The sequence below is a fragment of the Bactrocera neohumeralis genome, chromosome 4 (assembly GCF_024586455.1).
Source record: "Bactrocera neohumeralis isolate Rockhampton chromosome 4, APGP_CSIRO_Bneo_wtdbg2-racon-allhic-juicebox.fasta_v2, whole genome shotgun sequence".
Taxonomy (NCBI): domain Eukaryota; kingdom Metazoa; phylum Arthropoda; class Insecta; order Diptera; family Tephritidae; genus Bactrocera; species Bactrocera neohumeralis.
The window spans coordinates 7,571,216-7,587,987 of NC_065921.1; the positions used below are offsets into that span (position 1 = coordinate 7,571,216).

Consider the following 16,772-nt stretch of genomic DNA (forward strand, 5'->3'; position numbering starts at 1 on the left):
TCTGAACTTGGCATTCCCACAAAATTAACACGAATAGGTAAACTGACATTGAGCAATACCAAAAGCTCCATCAGGATCAGGAAGGACCCTTCTGAACCGTTCGATACCAAACGAGGTTTCAGACAAGGACAAATGATACGTGCTGCAGAGCAAAATAGAAAACCAAACTTTATAAGTCACTCATTAATCCCGTCCTTCTATATGGTGCAGAGGTATGGACGATGACATCGTCTAATGAGTCGGCCTTAGGAGTGCTCGAGAGAAGAGTTTTGCGGAAGATTGATGGTCCTTTTAGCATTAGCAACGGGGAGTACCTCAGTCGATGGAACGATGAGCTATACGAAATATACGGCGAAATTAAAATACATAGTTCAGCGAATCAAGAGGCAGCCGCGGTGCTGGCTAGATTATGTTGTCCGGCTTTGCAGCTTTAGAGGTTTTCGATTTATTACCCGTATGTGGAAACAGAGGAAGACCTCCTTTTCGTTGCAGTGATCTCGTGGAGACGGATTTGGCTACACTTGGTATCTCGAAAATTCGCCAAATAGCGAAAAGAAGAAACGACTGGCGCGCTATTGTTAATTCGGCTGTGACCGCCAGTAAAGAAGAAGAAGACATTTTTCTTGTGCGAACTTCTATACATACTCCATCCATCCCATCAAAATGTGGTATCCCAAAATCTGACCATTCCTTCAAATAAATGAACTGTACTATTTTGATCAAATTGAAAGGTGAATTTTGTCCAATTCATCTCCTTCAAAGTAATCCCCTCCCGCAGCAATACATCTGTGCCAACGAATTTTCCAGCCATCATAGCACTTGGAAAAATTCTCCGTCGTGATGGCCATCAGAGCCTTTTTCGATTCAGCTTTTATATCCTCAATTGGGTCAAAACGATGTCCTCGGAGTGGTCATATGAATTTGCTGAATAGCCAGAAGTTGCACGAAGGTAAATTAGCATTTTTACCGAAAAAAATTTACCGATTCAAAAAACACGCGAAGTATAAATTAAAAATTCACCTTTCAATTTGAACACAGTAATATATTATTTATACGATTTTCTAAATCTTTTTATCTGCAAAATCACCAAAAAACACACTTCAGTCGAATTTGTAACCTCCCCACTTTGCGAAGTGGGTTGCAAATCGCTTGAGTGTCGTGTTAATATTGTTTGGAGCGATGATGCTAATGTTGATGAAGATTTCGGCTAATAACACAAGCAATGCATTCTGAGTGGTTTTGAGTACAAAAAACAACGAAGTATCAGTCAAACTGCTTGGGCGAAGGGTGCCGATGGAATTTCAGCAATAAGCAAATGCCACATTTGTTAAAGGACCAGGACCAGGACGCAGTGCAGCGACAACTAATACTCACATTCTCCCCGCACAAGACAAATGTGCGTTTGGCAAATGGAAATGTATGCACAACACTTTACTGCTTGTCACGCAGTTGTATAAGTGTATGTATGTGCGCGTGTGTGCGATTGTGAATGTGTTGCTCGCCATTATATTCATTCAAATATTTGCACTACACAGTCCGTCCACGCAATTCGCTCGTATCCTTGTCAACGCCATAACTAAAATTGCAACTTATCTGTTTCCCTACTTGCCTGTTGTTGCTGTTATTGTACACCGCTCTGCTTTCCGCAGAGGGTTACACAGTCTGCGCGTCCGCTCCCCGGCGCGGCATTTCGCCGTGCATTTGAAGGCACTCAGCAACCCTCGACTGAGCTGAACTCAAAAACCACAGACTGCAACATGTTGTGTCGCCCCCAAAAGTGGCTGATGATTTTTCATATTGAAGTGGAAATGAAAAATGGTCGCACGAATTTCGCAGATTAGCCGGGCAGCGCATGCAAACACACACACGCACATACACATAGAAGTCTGGCAAAGCGGGGTTTGCAGTGAGTCATATTTGCTAAGCGCAAACAAGGGTACATATTCATATACATATATGTGTACATATATGAAATATTCTTGTATATATAAGTTCCACATACATATATTTCCGGCTGCATACTCACATATCTACATATGAGCATGAGTAAGTAGTTTTTTGGCGCTCGCAATGAGAATGCACATTGCGGCATTGTAATTAAGCAAGAGGGTGGATTTAATTGAAGAATCGGGCATGCATTAATGATGATGACTGTAGGATGTGTAATTAACTGTAAAAATTGTCGAGGAAATATGCAACTTTGTATGTGCAGAAATACACACACATACACATGTGCCACAACTAGAGTGCGCTATTAAGAGAAAATGTCGCCATATTAAATATTTACTTGCGCCACTCACACACGCATACTTACATACTAACAGGCAATCGTAAAACTAGGGTTCGCACCCCCACATGGATTGCATGCGTTTCATGTTTATTTAATTTAAATGGTGCAAGAAACTTTAAAATTGCCACTCTCACATGAATTTGCGGATAAAATTGACAAAAGTTGTAATGATAAATGCGAAACTTTTTGCGAAATACATACTTATGTACATAAGTAACCGAACTATGTGCGTACATACATACATATTGACCACTGGCTAGTGTAGAATGGCATCTCAGTAAGGTTCACCATCCATTCACTATTGACTAAATAATAACTACTTACATATATATTGAGTATACATATCTCCTCCAAAATTTTGTCTGAGATAATCTCTCGAAAAAGAATTGAAAATTAATTCTTTCTCAAAGAAAGCAGGTAAATATCTCACTATTTCTCGTATTCAGAAGAAGTTTTGACTATTTTATTGGCTGGCCAATTTTATTCATCTGAAGACATTACAAACAAATTCCATTGAAGTTTTTATCATTCAGAACTGTTTCAGAACTATCATTTATCTTAATACATAATCATATAGTTTCTAATGTTTGAGGATATGCCTGTGAACATATTGTTCTTGTAATCCTCTCGTGTCAAAATCTTAAAAAGCATCACAAGGTCAGAAATGTGAATTACATTTTGTCGTTTTTTCTCACTCGATCGATCGAGTCAGGTTGTAAGGCATGTTGGAACTATGTGTAGAAGTTCACGCAAAAGAGGAAAATTCTCTGACGTTCGCTAACATATGGCTCAAGCAGCTCACACTTCCGGTCTTGGATCAAATATTCTCTTGGTAGCTACAAAATATCCGTTTCGGCGAACTAAATTAAAAAGGCGAAACATCGGCTCTCCAGTGTTGTCCGCTGGTTTTGGGACCCACCATTTAAAAAACAGCTACTAATGAAGATGACCCCTGAAAACGTGTTGAGGATTACCATTTAAGGACATGCACTCGGAATGTTCCTTAATTAGGAAGGTGCCGCTGCCTAGGTGACTGATGTCCTTCGTTAGAGTAAAAGCTGGGCGGGCCAAGGACTGAGGCGAGTAGGTCCTTGTGACATTTATTATAATGGTGCTTGGTGACTTTAACGCCAGAGTAGGCAAAGAAGGTATCTTTGACACAACGGTCAGTAAATTCAGCCTCTATGATGAAACAAATAGGTTGAGGCTGATCGACTTCGTCGGGGCCCGATATATGGTTATCTGTAGTACTAGATTCCAGCATAGAGAAATGCATCAAGTTACCTGGCTGTCTCCGGATCGAAAAGCCACCAATCAGGTCGATTATGTTGCGATAGACGGAAGACATGTCTCCAACGTTTTAGATATGCGTGCAACAAGCATAAAGAAAGTTCGGCGTCGAGAAGTTGCAATCACAACAGATAGCCAAACGGTTTTCTACTCGACTTGCACTCCTGCTCTCTGAGAGCACTCATCATCAACTCGGTATAAGGGAACTGTGGGACGGAATTTCAAGCTCCTTACGTACAGATGCAAACGAAACCAATTTCCAACATAAGGTTTCAAGGCCAGAGCATACTCATGTAGAATCTCCAGAGCTGATCTAGTGACTGATGCCCAGATCATACTAAAATTAAGGAGGGAACATTTCTTCAGCCTACTGAATGGCAGTGAAAGCATAACACCAGGATATGGTGCACCCAATTCACCAATCGATATCGGTGAAGCGGAAGTTCCATTGCTCGTCCATGAAGTAGCATGTATCTGCTTCTTTGTAGAATGTGGTCGGACGAAAGCATGTCTGACGGTTGGAATTTAAGTGCGCTCTATCCAATCCACAAAAAAGGAGACCCCACAATCTGCTGATATGTTTCGACATAAATAGAGATACGCGAAATTGAGAGTATTGAATCAAAGGAAATCACCTGGTGTCGCCTGAAGTTTCTGTATGATCAGTATTGAGTATTAGGACCATTTTAACCACATGCTATAAGAAAAACAATCCAGTACGATAATGGTGAGTACTGAGTGCAACGTTACAAATCCTCCAACACAATGGTTACTTCAAGGTACCCACTTCTAAAAAAAACATTTTTGTGATATTGAATGAAGATGGGCCCCATCATTTCACTCAGACGACACTTATTCAAGCAGAATTCGCGTTACGAATCGAAACCATAGAGCAGAAGCACTCAATACACAACTAAAATATTTGCATTGGCTGCCTTGAAAACGGTAAAAACTTCAAAAGCAACTATTATACGACATAACTGGAACGTTTGAAGACGAACCCGAACCCATTTGAAGAAGAACGAAATGATGTTTCCGAACCAAATTCAAAGAAAACGATGCAGAATCGCCGAGACTAAGATTTATTTCTATGTTAAAGTTTGTGCAACAAAAAATGTGTCCAAAAGTTTTAAGATCATTTTAAACGTTGTGTCTTCATTCATCGTACCTAGAAGAGCATCTCAGAGGAGGACAAAGTGTATATCATTAAATTAATAAGTGTTTTCAACCAAAAATAAAAATTTTCACATAAACATATAAATGAAATTTGTCTCTCCATCGATCATTAATTTTAACAAGTACATACATATGAGAAATCGCACTTTCCCCACACAAAGAGGTTATTGCGATGTGACCCTCAGCGTTTACAGAGCTGTTTTAATAAACTCTTAGAAAAAAGCAACTACTTCAATGATGCATGCATTTTTCACACATTTGAAGCATTTGTCATTCAATTGACAAGAGCTGCAATCTCGAAGATCGATCTCTGCGCCATGATGCGACTCAATCAAAAACATGTGTGTTTGCTTCCTTGGTTAGAGATGGATCTAAACATTATTGTTTGTATGTATTTATGCACGTACAGTACAAACAGCGTAAACATTTTTCCAGCCAATCTGGGAAAGTACTCGCTTAGCAACGTAACACACATACTTTGGACATATTTATCTGGATATGTGCAAGCGGACATGCATGAATGAATAAAAATGTACTCGTAGACGTTGTAAGAAAATTAACTTTAGAAACTGAGTGCCGTGTAGGAAAATTCATTGGAATTAGAGTGTTTCTGTTTTCAGTGGTGCAGATTGAATTTTGATATCAAATATCGCATATGGACATTACGGGTTAATCACTGATACATCAAAACATATTATAACTATAAAACGATGATCTGAGTATTCTTAAGATACCTCAGATATTGACCGACATAACACATATGATATAAATTCCATCGGAAGTAAGAAATTACTTATTATTAGAAATATTTCCGCCATATAAAACTGCGACAAGTAATTTTCACAGGCTTATCTTGAAGCCAACTTTACTACATTAAGGGAGTTCTGCATTAACCGAAACAAATGGTAGTCCGATTGTGCAAGGTCGGAGCTATATGATGGAAGCATCAAAACTTCCCAGCCAAGCTCTCCCAGTTTTTGTGGAGTCATCAAAGATGTGTGTGGTCCAGCGTTGTCTTGATGAAGGGCGAAGCCCTTTCTGTTGTTCAGTTCTGGCCGGTTTTTTCGATTGCTTGCTTTAATCAAAACAGTTGTTGGCAGTAAAATGTAGAATCAATCGTTCGACCATGAGTTTTCCAATACGTATACCATCAAACACTCAGCATAACCTTTCGAGGCGTCAATCCTGGTTCTGCGACCATTTGTTGAGCTTCACCACGCTTGGACCATGATCTTTTTCGGACATTATTGGTTCGAACTCATTTCGATTCAGCAAAGAATCGCAGAGGTTAATTTGGTACATTAAATTTTTCACAGACAATTCATGTGTTACCCAAACATCGATCTTCTTTTTGTAGCCAGCCTTTTTTAAATGGTTCAAAACGGTTGGATGATCCTTAGCGATTTTATAGTCAATCTTTTCCATAATTTCATCGACTTTTTCAACGATAGGTCGGCCAGATCGAGGTGCATGGTATTTAATTGTGTTTGCTTTGTATATGGAAAGTAGGCGTGTTTGAAGTCCGATTTCGTCCACTGAGAGTAACATGAAGATGTTAAGATAATATTATATATCTAATGTAGAGACGCTCTTTGTCTAATTCTGATACCGAATCCCTAAAATCCCTTAAGCGCCAGTGAGTTAACGCATTTTCATGGGGAAATGGGCGTGGACATTATCTGATTCCACACATTTTTCATTTGTGATTTCACAGTGTCTTTGAAGATATCGAAAAGATACGAGTTCCCCACAATGTATGTCTACGAAGAAAGAAAACTCCTCAAACAGCTAAACGAACGATTTCTTACAGGGTGTGTATGCGTACGGCGGTGATTTTCCAGCTTGTGTGCAGCGAAGCAGAAGATCACTCGATATTCGACGCCTTTAGCATAATTTACATACCAAACACCGAGCCATCTCGCTGCCAACCCAAAACGTGCATACAAAGAAAATCTATAATGAAAAAAGAATGTTGTGCCCAACAAAAAAGAACAGCAAACCAGAACAAACAACAACAAAGCGAGCACAACGTATGCACTTATAGTGCAGTGCTGCACTGAAAATAACATCAAAAGCAAAACTAACAAAGACAACAACAACAACAGCCATATAGCACCACGCAGCTAGTACTTTGTATGGCTGCATTGACCGCGTGTACCATATCTCATAGATACCAAATGCATAGCCGCTGCTGCACGAGAATTTTTTCAGGCAGTTTTCTTTTTTTACTCCGCTTTTGCCGCTCCACTGCAGCTTGTTGTTATTGATTGTAAGCTAGCAGGTTGTTGTTGTTGTTATTGCTTTTACTTTCGTAAAATGCTTCAATAGTTTCCTACACCGCTTTATGCAGTTGTTGTATGTGTTGTTGTTGTAAATATTGATGTTGTTGTCTCCACTGTTGTTGTTGTTGTCGTTTCCACTGTTGTTGTTGTTGCCATTGCAGTTGCATCGGGATTTTGTTTGGCTTCGTGTGTTGTGGAAAAAATGCAGCAGCGGCAACGTGCCCACCAACAACAACAATAGCACCTACTCAACAAATACAGCAATATTAACTATTACTACAACAACAATGTGGCAATACGCACGTTTGCATGGCAATCAATGCATTCGAAGCATAAACAACATGTTGTTGCATTGTTTTTGTTGTTATTTTTCCTTTAGCTTCTCGGTTGTTTGTTTTATCACCGACAGCAATCACAATTTTGTTAGTTTCCTAATCCCTCTGTGCATTTACATTTGCATCTGTCGCTTTGTTTTCTTTGCCAGTTTCTCCTTGCACTCTCTCACACTCTCTTTCTCAATATGTGTTCTCAAAATTGTTTTTCTCGATTTTTAACTTTGCTCCATTTTCCAACTTGTAAAGATTTTCTATTTGTTATGCTATTGAAAATATTATTTCCTTTCAGCTTGTTTGCATGTTTGTTTGTGAGTGTGTGCGTGCACGGAAATTGAGAGTGAGAGAGGCAAGCGAATATCGAAGCGATAAAAGCACTTTAAGGTAAATTGCTGAAGCAGGGGCGTTCCACTTACCGCACATGTGTGAATGAAATTGTATTAGTTTCTTGTTTTTGTTCGCTTTTCTAGAGATTGGGGTCGCATTAGGTCTTGAGGTGGCTTGCGATACTTTTTAAGAGGTCACGTGGGTATCCTCGGGTAAAAAAACGGTATTTTTCAAGCATTTTTTCTCAAATAAAAGATGAAATATTTTATTAAATTTTTTTATTGTTACAAACATACACTATTTACAGAGAAAAACTGAAATTTTTGGAAAAAAATGTTTTGAACTCGGCCATTGTGACGCCATTTCCGATGACCTTTCATAGAAAAGATGCACCCGCTATGGCAGGATAATTCCTTACAGAGTCATCTAAAATAAAAAAGGACGTGTTTCAGTTAAAACCTTATTTTTATTGAATTTTTCGCTTTTTCCAAATAGTTCTAATCGAAAAAATAAAAAATCCTTCGTTCAAGCATTTAAAAATTGTATCTCGAAGGCCTGTGTAAAATTTCACGAAGATCGGTTAAGTAGTTCTCATGAAATCTTGCCAACCAACTTCAAACACACGGTTTCGAGAAAAACGCCCTTAAAGACGGCGCACTTAGCTTAGCTAGCCTCGAGCGGCCAAGTTCCTGAGGCTGTATCTCTGAAAGTATTACTCGGATCAATTTGAAAACTTAGGATAATATTCTGGAGTTGTTATAGAATTTTATAAGCCAATAAAAAACTAAACCCGTAAACCCCTGTAATCCCTTAAGCTATTTAAATAATAAGGTATCGGTCGAAGTGGGATTTGTAGGCAGACTACCTGAGCAGGAAGCAAAATACTTTTCTTTGAACAAGTGATCACCAAACCCCAAACAAAGTTTATTAAGATATCTACTTGACTAAAAATGGCATATGAGAATGTGTAGATCCGATCCAGAAAAACGTGGATACTTTGTCTGCGATTATCTTTTGTTCACACTTTGAAATACATTTGTCGCTATTACATATAATATAGCTTAAGCTTTTCAATTTGAAGTATTTTAGTTAAGGTTGTCCAACATATTGTACCCCCCATTAATTTTTATTTTAGAAACTTGCTCGCAAGTAAGAAATTAATTGCGACGACAAATGACTGAGACCGGAATACGTACAAATCAAGAGACTCCCAATAAAATAAACCATGTAGGATGACACATCGTATTCACGTAAATAATAGGGATTCCGTTAGACTTGTAATTTGACCGCGTCATCTAAAAGGTGACCAGACTTAGTTTGGGTGAGATTTAAGTATAATGAAATTAGTTTGGGTAGAATAATTTCATAGAACATTAGTACAAATATAGTATTGTAATAGCACTACTGGTTTTTCAATAACCACTTCCACGAATGTAAAGTATTATTGATCAACTTTCCGATCTCATCCCAGAACATTCTGGTTTCCATGTCAAGCTAACCAAATTTATTACTTGAATGGCCCTCTTTGATCTGATTGAACCTCAGAATCTTTTTCGAAAAAGCAAAAGGTTATACACAATAAATATATAGTGCCATTCAAGGTTCTAAATTTATGGTTCAAAACCAACATTCACCAGCTACCAACACATTTCCATACAAATGAAAACAATTTACCCAAACCAATTGTACCCCCAAACAAATCTTCGAGACTTCTACTTCCCACACACCGCCACTGTGTTTTATTGGCATTGCGACTACAAAGACATTTTTGGCAATAAAGGATCGAAAACAATAACAGCAGGAACTATTACACGAATAAAAGTTGGAGACAAACCAAAAAACTGTAATAAAGTCCAAAGAGCAAAACACGAAGGACGAGCCTACAAACTGAATTTACTAAATTGCTTATACTATGTAAGATACACATACTCACACACACACCCACACACAAACACAACCACCCACACATGCCGCCAACAGCAACGCCGGCTAATATTGGCAATTGGCAACACGACAGAGAGCAGGACTTTGCCTCCGTTTACAAGAGAGCGGGCGAGAGAGAGAGCGAGAGCGCTGGAGTTTGTGAGTAAACTAAAACTGTTTAAATAAGAAATAAATTTGCAACAACAACAATGCGAAAGGTGAATGCAAAGAAGCACGTAAACAAAGCCGAGAGCATAAACAACCAGCAGAACCCACAGCCATAAGAGACGACAGCAACAACAATAACATTGGCAATGCAATGTTAAATAGTAAACAAGCGAAAGCAGCATGGGGAGTGTGGAGTCAACGCTGCGAAGGAAATGTAGCCATAAAAACCTGCACGCAAAAGGCAGTGGCAAACATAAAAGAGGCAGAAGCGTCCAAGCAGTCAGCGCGGAGGCGAAAGAACAAGCGCCGCGCAGGACGATCTGGCCGATTCAGGAAGCACAACAAAGCAATAAGGTAATAGCATAACAGCAATGCAATAACAACAACAATACACAGATACAGCGCGCACGGCGGCAGGGCAATATGAACGGAGAGTAAATGCTCTGAATGTTTATTGCCTCGCCGTTGCACGTGTAGAAACTGCTGTTTGGCTTGGCCATAGCCGAGTGCATGTACGTGTGCCGCTGTGCGATTATCTGTGTGCCTGACTTCATTGTTTATAGTAGAGTTGCCAAAGGTGGCGCATGTGTGCTTGTGGAAGGGAATTTGAAATTTTATATAACTTTAGATTAAAAGGCTCCACTGGAACTGGAAATAATTCCATTCCAAAGCTTCCTAAAAAGAAGTTTATATTTTCATTTCAGAAAAAATAACTTATTTTTTTAACAGTTTTTAAATTCCACGTACATATTTGTCGTCTCCGCTACGCAGTTATGCCGAGTTAACAAGAGCGCGCCAGTCGTTTATTCTCTTCGAAATTTGGTGCCAATTCGAGATACCAAGTGTAGCCAGGTCCTTCTTCACCTGATCTCCCAAAAGAAGTGGTAGTATTCCCCTTCATCTGCTTCCGCCGTCAGGTATTGCGTCGAATACCTTCAGAGCTGGTCTTTATTCATACGGACGACATGACTTAGCCAGCGTAGCCACTGTCTTCTAATTCGCTGAATTATGTCAATGTGTCGTATATCTCATACAGCTCATCGTTCCCTCGAATGCGATATTCGCTATGGCCAACACGCAAAGGACCATAAGTCTTTCGCAGAACCTTGCTCTCGAAAACTCGTAACGTCGACTCATTAGCATGATGGGAGTAATGAGTGACTTGGCATGAGCTTTGTTCGTCAAAAGAGGACTTATTGGCAAGAGTTATTTTGGGGTCAATACTTGGATAGAGGAAATTATCTACGACTTCGAGATTATGACTGTCAACAGTAACTTGGGAGCGACGACTGTTTGGTTGATGACAGGAGATATCTCGTCTTGTCATTGTTCACTACCAGACGCATTTGCTTCACTTCCTCATATACAAATGTCTGATTTTCATTGGTCACTATGTATGGCAACTATATGTGAGGGTGGGCCGATATTGGCAGTTTTGACAAATGAGCAACTTCTTGGCCAGAAAAAAACGTGTACAAAATTTCAGGCCGATATCTTAACATCTGAGGGACTAGTGCGCGTATATACAGCGAGACGGGCGGATGGAAAGACATGGCTTAATTGAGTCTGCACGTCACGTTAATCATTTATCGGGTACACGACGTTTCCTTCTGGGTACCCCAGCGGGCAGGGGGTAGAATTTACCCGCGGTAAGGTATGCCTGAGGTAAGAGACGACTAATATGCACTAAGTCAGTATTTTTTGGCTTGCCTCGAAATTTCAGCAAAGTCTTTGTCAGAAATAGTGCTTAATACTCAGCTTGAACTGATATTATAGACTTTGAATGAGTTTTCTTCTAATAAAAATACATTTGAAGTTCAAGCAACAAATATCACCAGTCATTGATGGTTGAACAACTGGTAGTAGCAAAACCTACATGGTCTGACCGGAGACTGTATTATGGTACCACGAGGAGGCATCAGCCGTTGGAGTTCGCTACAGTCTGCTCATTGGGTTTGGCCCTTAGGGAAAATTCGTTGTAGCTCTGGTCTAAGCCTAAAGGCAGGTAGAAAGAAATATTAAATACAGTGTGGAGTCGAACTGCGGCCGAATGCCGGACTCACAGCACGACAGAGGTTTTTGATCGGCCTCGAACTAGACCAAGGTAGAAAAGGTGTCCCTTCCACCCGACCATAAAAAGAGATTTTACTTGTGTCGTCAGAAAAAATTCACAAAAACTAGCGCGTTTAAGACAAAGTAACCTGCAATTTGGTGATGCGCCTAAAATTATGTCATTATTATTATTAAAACGTTATATTTCGAATTCATTTGAAATCATTGAAAGAAACAGCCTAAAAATTACAAAACTTGCAACGCGCTGAGAAATTTACTGGAAAACAACAAACACCCATAAGATGTTGGCAACTCTACGTGCTCTACTGTGCTATCATTCATATAGACTTTTTTCAACGTTGCTTTATTGGAATGTAGGCGAAGGCAATATTGATTGCCGCGGCCGGGCAGAGGACGAAGAATGCATTTGTTGACGAGCCGGCAACGGCAGTGTGCTGCAGGGACGAACGATTTTGGTGGTTGTTTGTTTTCATACCTAAAGCGCTCTCACAAACACACACAAAAGACGGGCAAGCCAGCCGGGCTGCAAGTAAGCAAGCAAAAGCAATCCAACAAACAAACAAGCAGATACACATTTGTTACTTCACATACACATACTCTCATGAGAGCACGAAAGTGTGGTGAAGAGCTACATTATGGTTATGGCTAAGCGTGCGACGACGTAAACAAAAATTTGAATTTTTCAAATCAGTTTTTGGCGGCACTCCAAGCGGTACAGACCGGTCAAATCGCCAGCAAGTGTTTGCGTGCGTACGTGTGTACGAAATTTTACGAATGTTCGTGTGTGTGAGTGTGCGTGCGTGTTATAGCGGGTAAAATACACGTAACGTAAACACACAACGCTCGACGTGATTAAGGGAAGAAAGTGAAGCGCCCATGAAATATATGCAATTGATGAATGGAGCACCGGAATCCTGCGCGCGGCAGGATATGCATACAAATAGTATATAATAAATGTAGTGAAAGTGAAAATATTAAAATTGACAACAAAAACAAAAAAATCATTAAAGTGCTATTGAAAATAAAAAAATTTAGAAAAAAAATTGTGCCAAAGTTGATTTAAAGTTGAAAAATGTACAGAAGCTGACCAACATAAAACACTGCTGACCACATGCACCCTCGTAGGCAACAACAACAACAAGAAATACCAAAAATAATTTCCTTACACAAACGGTAAAAACGTACATTTCCGCACTTAAAGCAGTCATTAAGCACACAAAAAGCCCAGAAATTGCAACTAATCTCCGCTGCAATAAAAAAAACACACAAACAACAACAACAACATAAACAAAAGAAATTACCTAAACGCAATCATTATCAACATGGAAGCCAGCAGGAGTGCCACCCCCATAAATCAAATCACTTCCACTGCCAACGCCAACGCCAAAGCCACCATCAGCTTCAGTGCTAGCACCGACAACAAAAATACCAGCAACAAAAATCACAATAACACCGCTTCCAGCAACAACATTTCGAGTGGCTCGGTTGTCTTTGAGAACGGCACAATCATGGGTACCGTCTACGACTACAACACGAGCTACAGCAGCAGCAACAACAGCATTAGTAGTCATAGGAATAGCAGCTATTACCAACAGCCGGAAGGGCAGTTTGCCAGCATACCGGAGATTGTAATCAACGGCAGCTACAACAGCCATCAGAATCTACACCACCAACAACAACAGCAGCAGCAACAACAACAACCACAGAAGCAATATCAGCAAACAGAGGCTCACATGGGCGATTCAACCGGCAATTGTGATGATTCCGCCATTGAAAGCACCGCACTGCTCTCCTCCACCGACAACACCAACACCTTCCCAACGATGAATGGCGTTGTAGATCTGGATGCCGTTGAGGCGTCCGATGCTGTGGTGAACGACGAATTCGAGCAATTCCTCTTAAATCGCAGCACCTCCGATAGCAACATACTCGAGTCCAGTATTTATAGCGAACTCCAATTTCCGCCCTCAATCGGTAGTATCAGTATTGGCGGCGGCGTGGGCGCTGCGTATGTGGGCGCTGGTGGTGGTGTTGTTGGCGCTGCTGCTGCCGTTGGTGGTTGCATGGGCACATCAATGGCCCAGCAATGCCAACTGGCGGCCGCGCGCGCTCAACTGCAATTGCCGCCAGTGCCACCGATGAGCGCAGCAAATGCCGCCAACGCTACAAACACCACCACCAACAACAACAATAACAATAACGCTAGTGTAACCGAACTGGCCGAGCTGCTGAACACGAGCACCTGTTCGCGTGACTCATCGTCGCGTGCCAGCAAACGCTCACGTACGCGCAAGTCGCACAAATCGAGCAGCAAGGCGAAATGGAATGCGAATGTGACTGCGAATGTGGCACAGGGTGCTGCCACAGCGGCAGCGGCGGCTGCTGCCACCTATCCACCACAATATGCGGCCATATTTCTGGATCATGGCAATATGACGGCGGCTGCCAATGCAATGGGACAGATTGCAAGTGCGGCAGCTGGTTCGCCCTTCTTGAATGCACCGATTGTGGATGCCGCAACGGCGGCAGCATACTTGCAACAACAGCCGTATCAGCTGATAACTACGGCGACGGCGCCATATGCGCATCTCGGCAGGCATCTGCACCACAGGTGGGTGAAAAGCAATACCTTAGCCGTTTACAAAACTACATACATACATATATATATATGTATATACATCTATAAATGTATATAAAAGTCATTTACACATTTAATTAGCAATACATAATATATTTTCGTATACAGGCAGTGTATATGTGCGCGTTTACGGCTTGCCTGTGTTGGTTGTTGAGTAATTCCGACGCTGCCTTGATTGAAAGTGTGGTGACACACAGTGAGTTTATGCGCATTTTTCAGCTTAAAGCCCATAAGTAAATATGCAGCTTTAAGCATCACATTTTTAAAGCTCATACTTATGCGGGAGAGTGACATATACACGAAAGAGAGTAGGTCACGTTTATATTATGACATTAAATGTCATTTACTGAAAACATAACATGTTAATGCCATAACGGTATTTTTATTAAGGAAAACTTAAAAAACTTGACATGTTGCCATTTCATGTCATAATTTTTTGTAACAGAAAGAGTGAACAAGCCATTAGCTACAGAAAAATATACTTTTAAAGCATACATACTTTCTTTTTGTGTTAAAATACGAATTTCTTCATTATTTTCACTCATTTTTGCACAGCTGTAACTTTTTTTCAACTTCCCGGAATTCAATTTTTTTTGGTTAAATGATGCTTTAAATCTCACCTTTCTAACACTATATGGTATGATACAATGTAATTGGTAGTACTGGAGATCTATTGACAAAATACGAAAAGCCTTTTTCGACTATCCAATATTAAAAAAAAAATGCTGTTTTCTGCTAAGATCGAATATAAATTGTGCAATTTGCAATGCAGTTTACAGGTTAGAGTTAGATATTTTTGAAAGTATGGAGAGCGCATGCGCAAGCAAGGCATGATTCTCAAGGTAACCTCACTTCTAATCTAGTTTTTGTTGTTTTGCAAACGTCAAGTAGTGCTTGATCGCATCATATAGATTCCAACTGCTCTCTATATACAAAAAATCTACCCAAGAAACTGCTAGAACATGCCTCTTGGTTCAGTTCGCGCTATATAACAATAACCTATTTTTAGCTTTTGAACTTTTCTTCTAAGATTGCAGATTATCCTAAAAACACATAATTTTATTAAATTCTTATGCTTCTGCATGGTAAGAACACACTGGGAAGCTTAACTGAAATGAAAAATAACATCAAAAAATGTTTTATTTCAAATAAGCTTTCCAGGTTATTTGCTAGATCTACGGATCGGATTTAAATTTGTCATCAAAAATATATTTTCTAACGAATGTTGCCAAATATTTACTCAATTTTTAAATGTGATTTCAATTCCTACATTTAAATATTTAGAGTTAATTTTGCAATTTTGTTGATTTTTAGTGCAATAAATTTTATATGCTCATTAAATGAAGATAACTGTTTTATATTTGGCCGATATTGTAGAAATTTTTGAGTAATGAAGATCATCAAAGAATGAATTCAATGTGTTTTCGCATAAAAATAAGAACTGTATATATAATATTCTTCGCGTTTCAACTTAAGGAGTAATACTAAATGATATACCAACACATAATGCGTGTTCTCAGCACGAAATGTATAGTTAGTAGTCCAAGGATCAAAGCTAAAACATGAAAAACAATATTTTTAATGAATTAGCTCGCTTGGGAGTATACAGACTTTGTCTAGGATCCAAAGACATTTCTTAAAACACGTGTTGCTTCCGGTCGAACATAATATATATAGAACATTATTTATTTCCTGAACAGTGTTTGATAAGATGAAATTTGTAACACCTTTAAAATATATTGTATGTATATAAATGATCAGCATGACGAGCTAAGCCGATTTAGCTAAGCCCGTTTGTCTGACCTTTACCCGACCTGTATTTGCGAGAACTATTTACTTAGTTTTTGAGATATCGATCTGAATTTGTGCACGTTCTTTTCCTCCCAAGATCCTGATCATTTGTGGGAACCGACGATATCGGACCACTATAGCATATAGTTGCCATACATACTGACCGTTAAAAAGCAAGTCCTTGTATGGAGAACTTTTGTATTTGCCGAGACATCCTCATGAAAGGCATGTGTTGTTGTTCAGAGCACATTACTACAGCATAAAGCCATAAGGAAAACCGAACGATCACGATCATGTTTTTGTATGGGAAACTTTTTTATTTGAAAATCTATCTTCACGAAATTCGACATGGATCGGTTGTCTAAAGTAGTGATACCATATATAAAGAAATCGTTCAGATCGGATCACTATAGTTATAGCTGCCATACAAGCTGAACGATCAAATTCAAATTCTTGTAAGGAAAACTTTTTTATTTGACGAG

General features: G+C 39.6%; 1 protein-coding gene across 1 annotated transcript in view; it reads left to right on the plus strand.

The window, feature by feature from the left end:
- Window positions 1-12,568: 12,568 nt before the first annotated feature.
- The window catches only part of LOC126756886 (uncharacterized), a 53,003-nt gene continuing 48,799 nt past the window's right edge, over window positions 12,569-16,772 (plus strand). Inside the window, exon 1 of the mRNA XM_050470376.1 lies at window positions 12,569-14,472. Coding sequence (XP_050326333.1) covers window positions 13,184-14,472 — 1,289 coding nt within the window. The 5' untranslated portion in view covers window positions 12,569-13,183. The remainder of the gene's footprint in view (window positions 14,473-16,772) is intronic.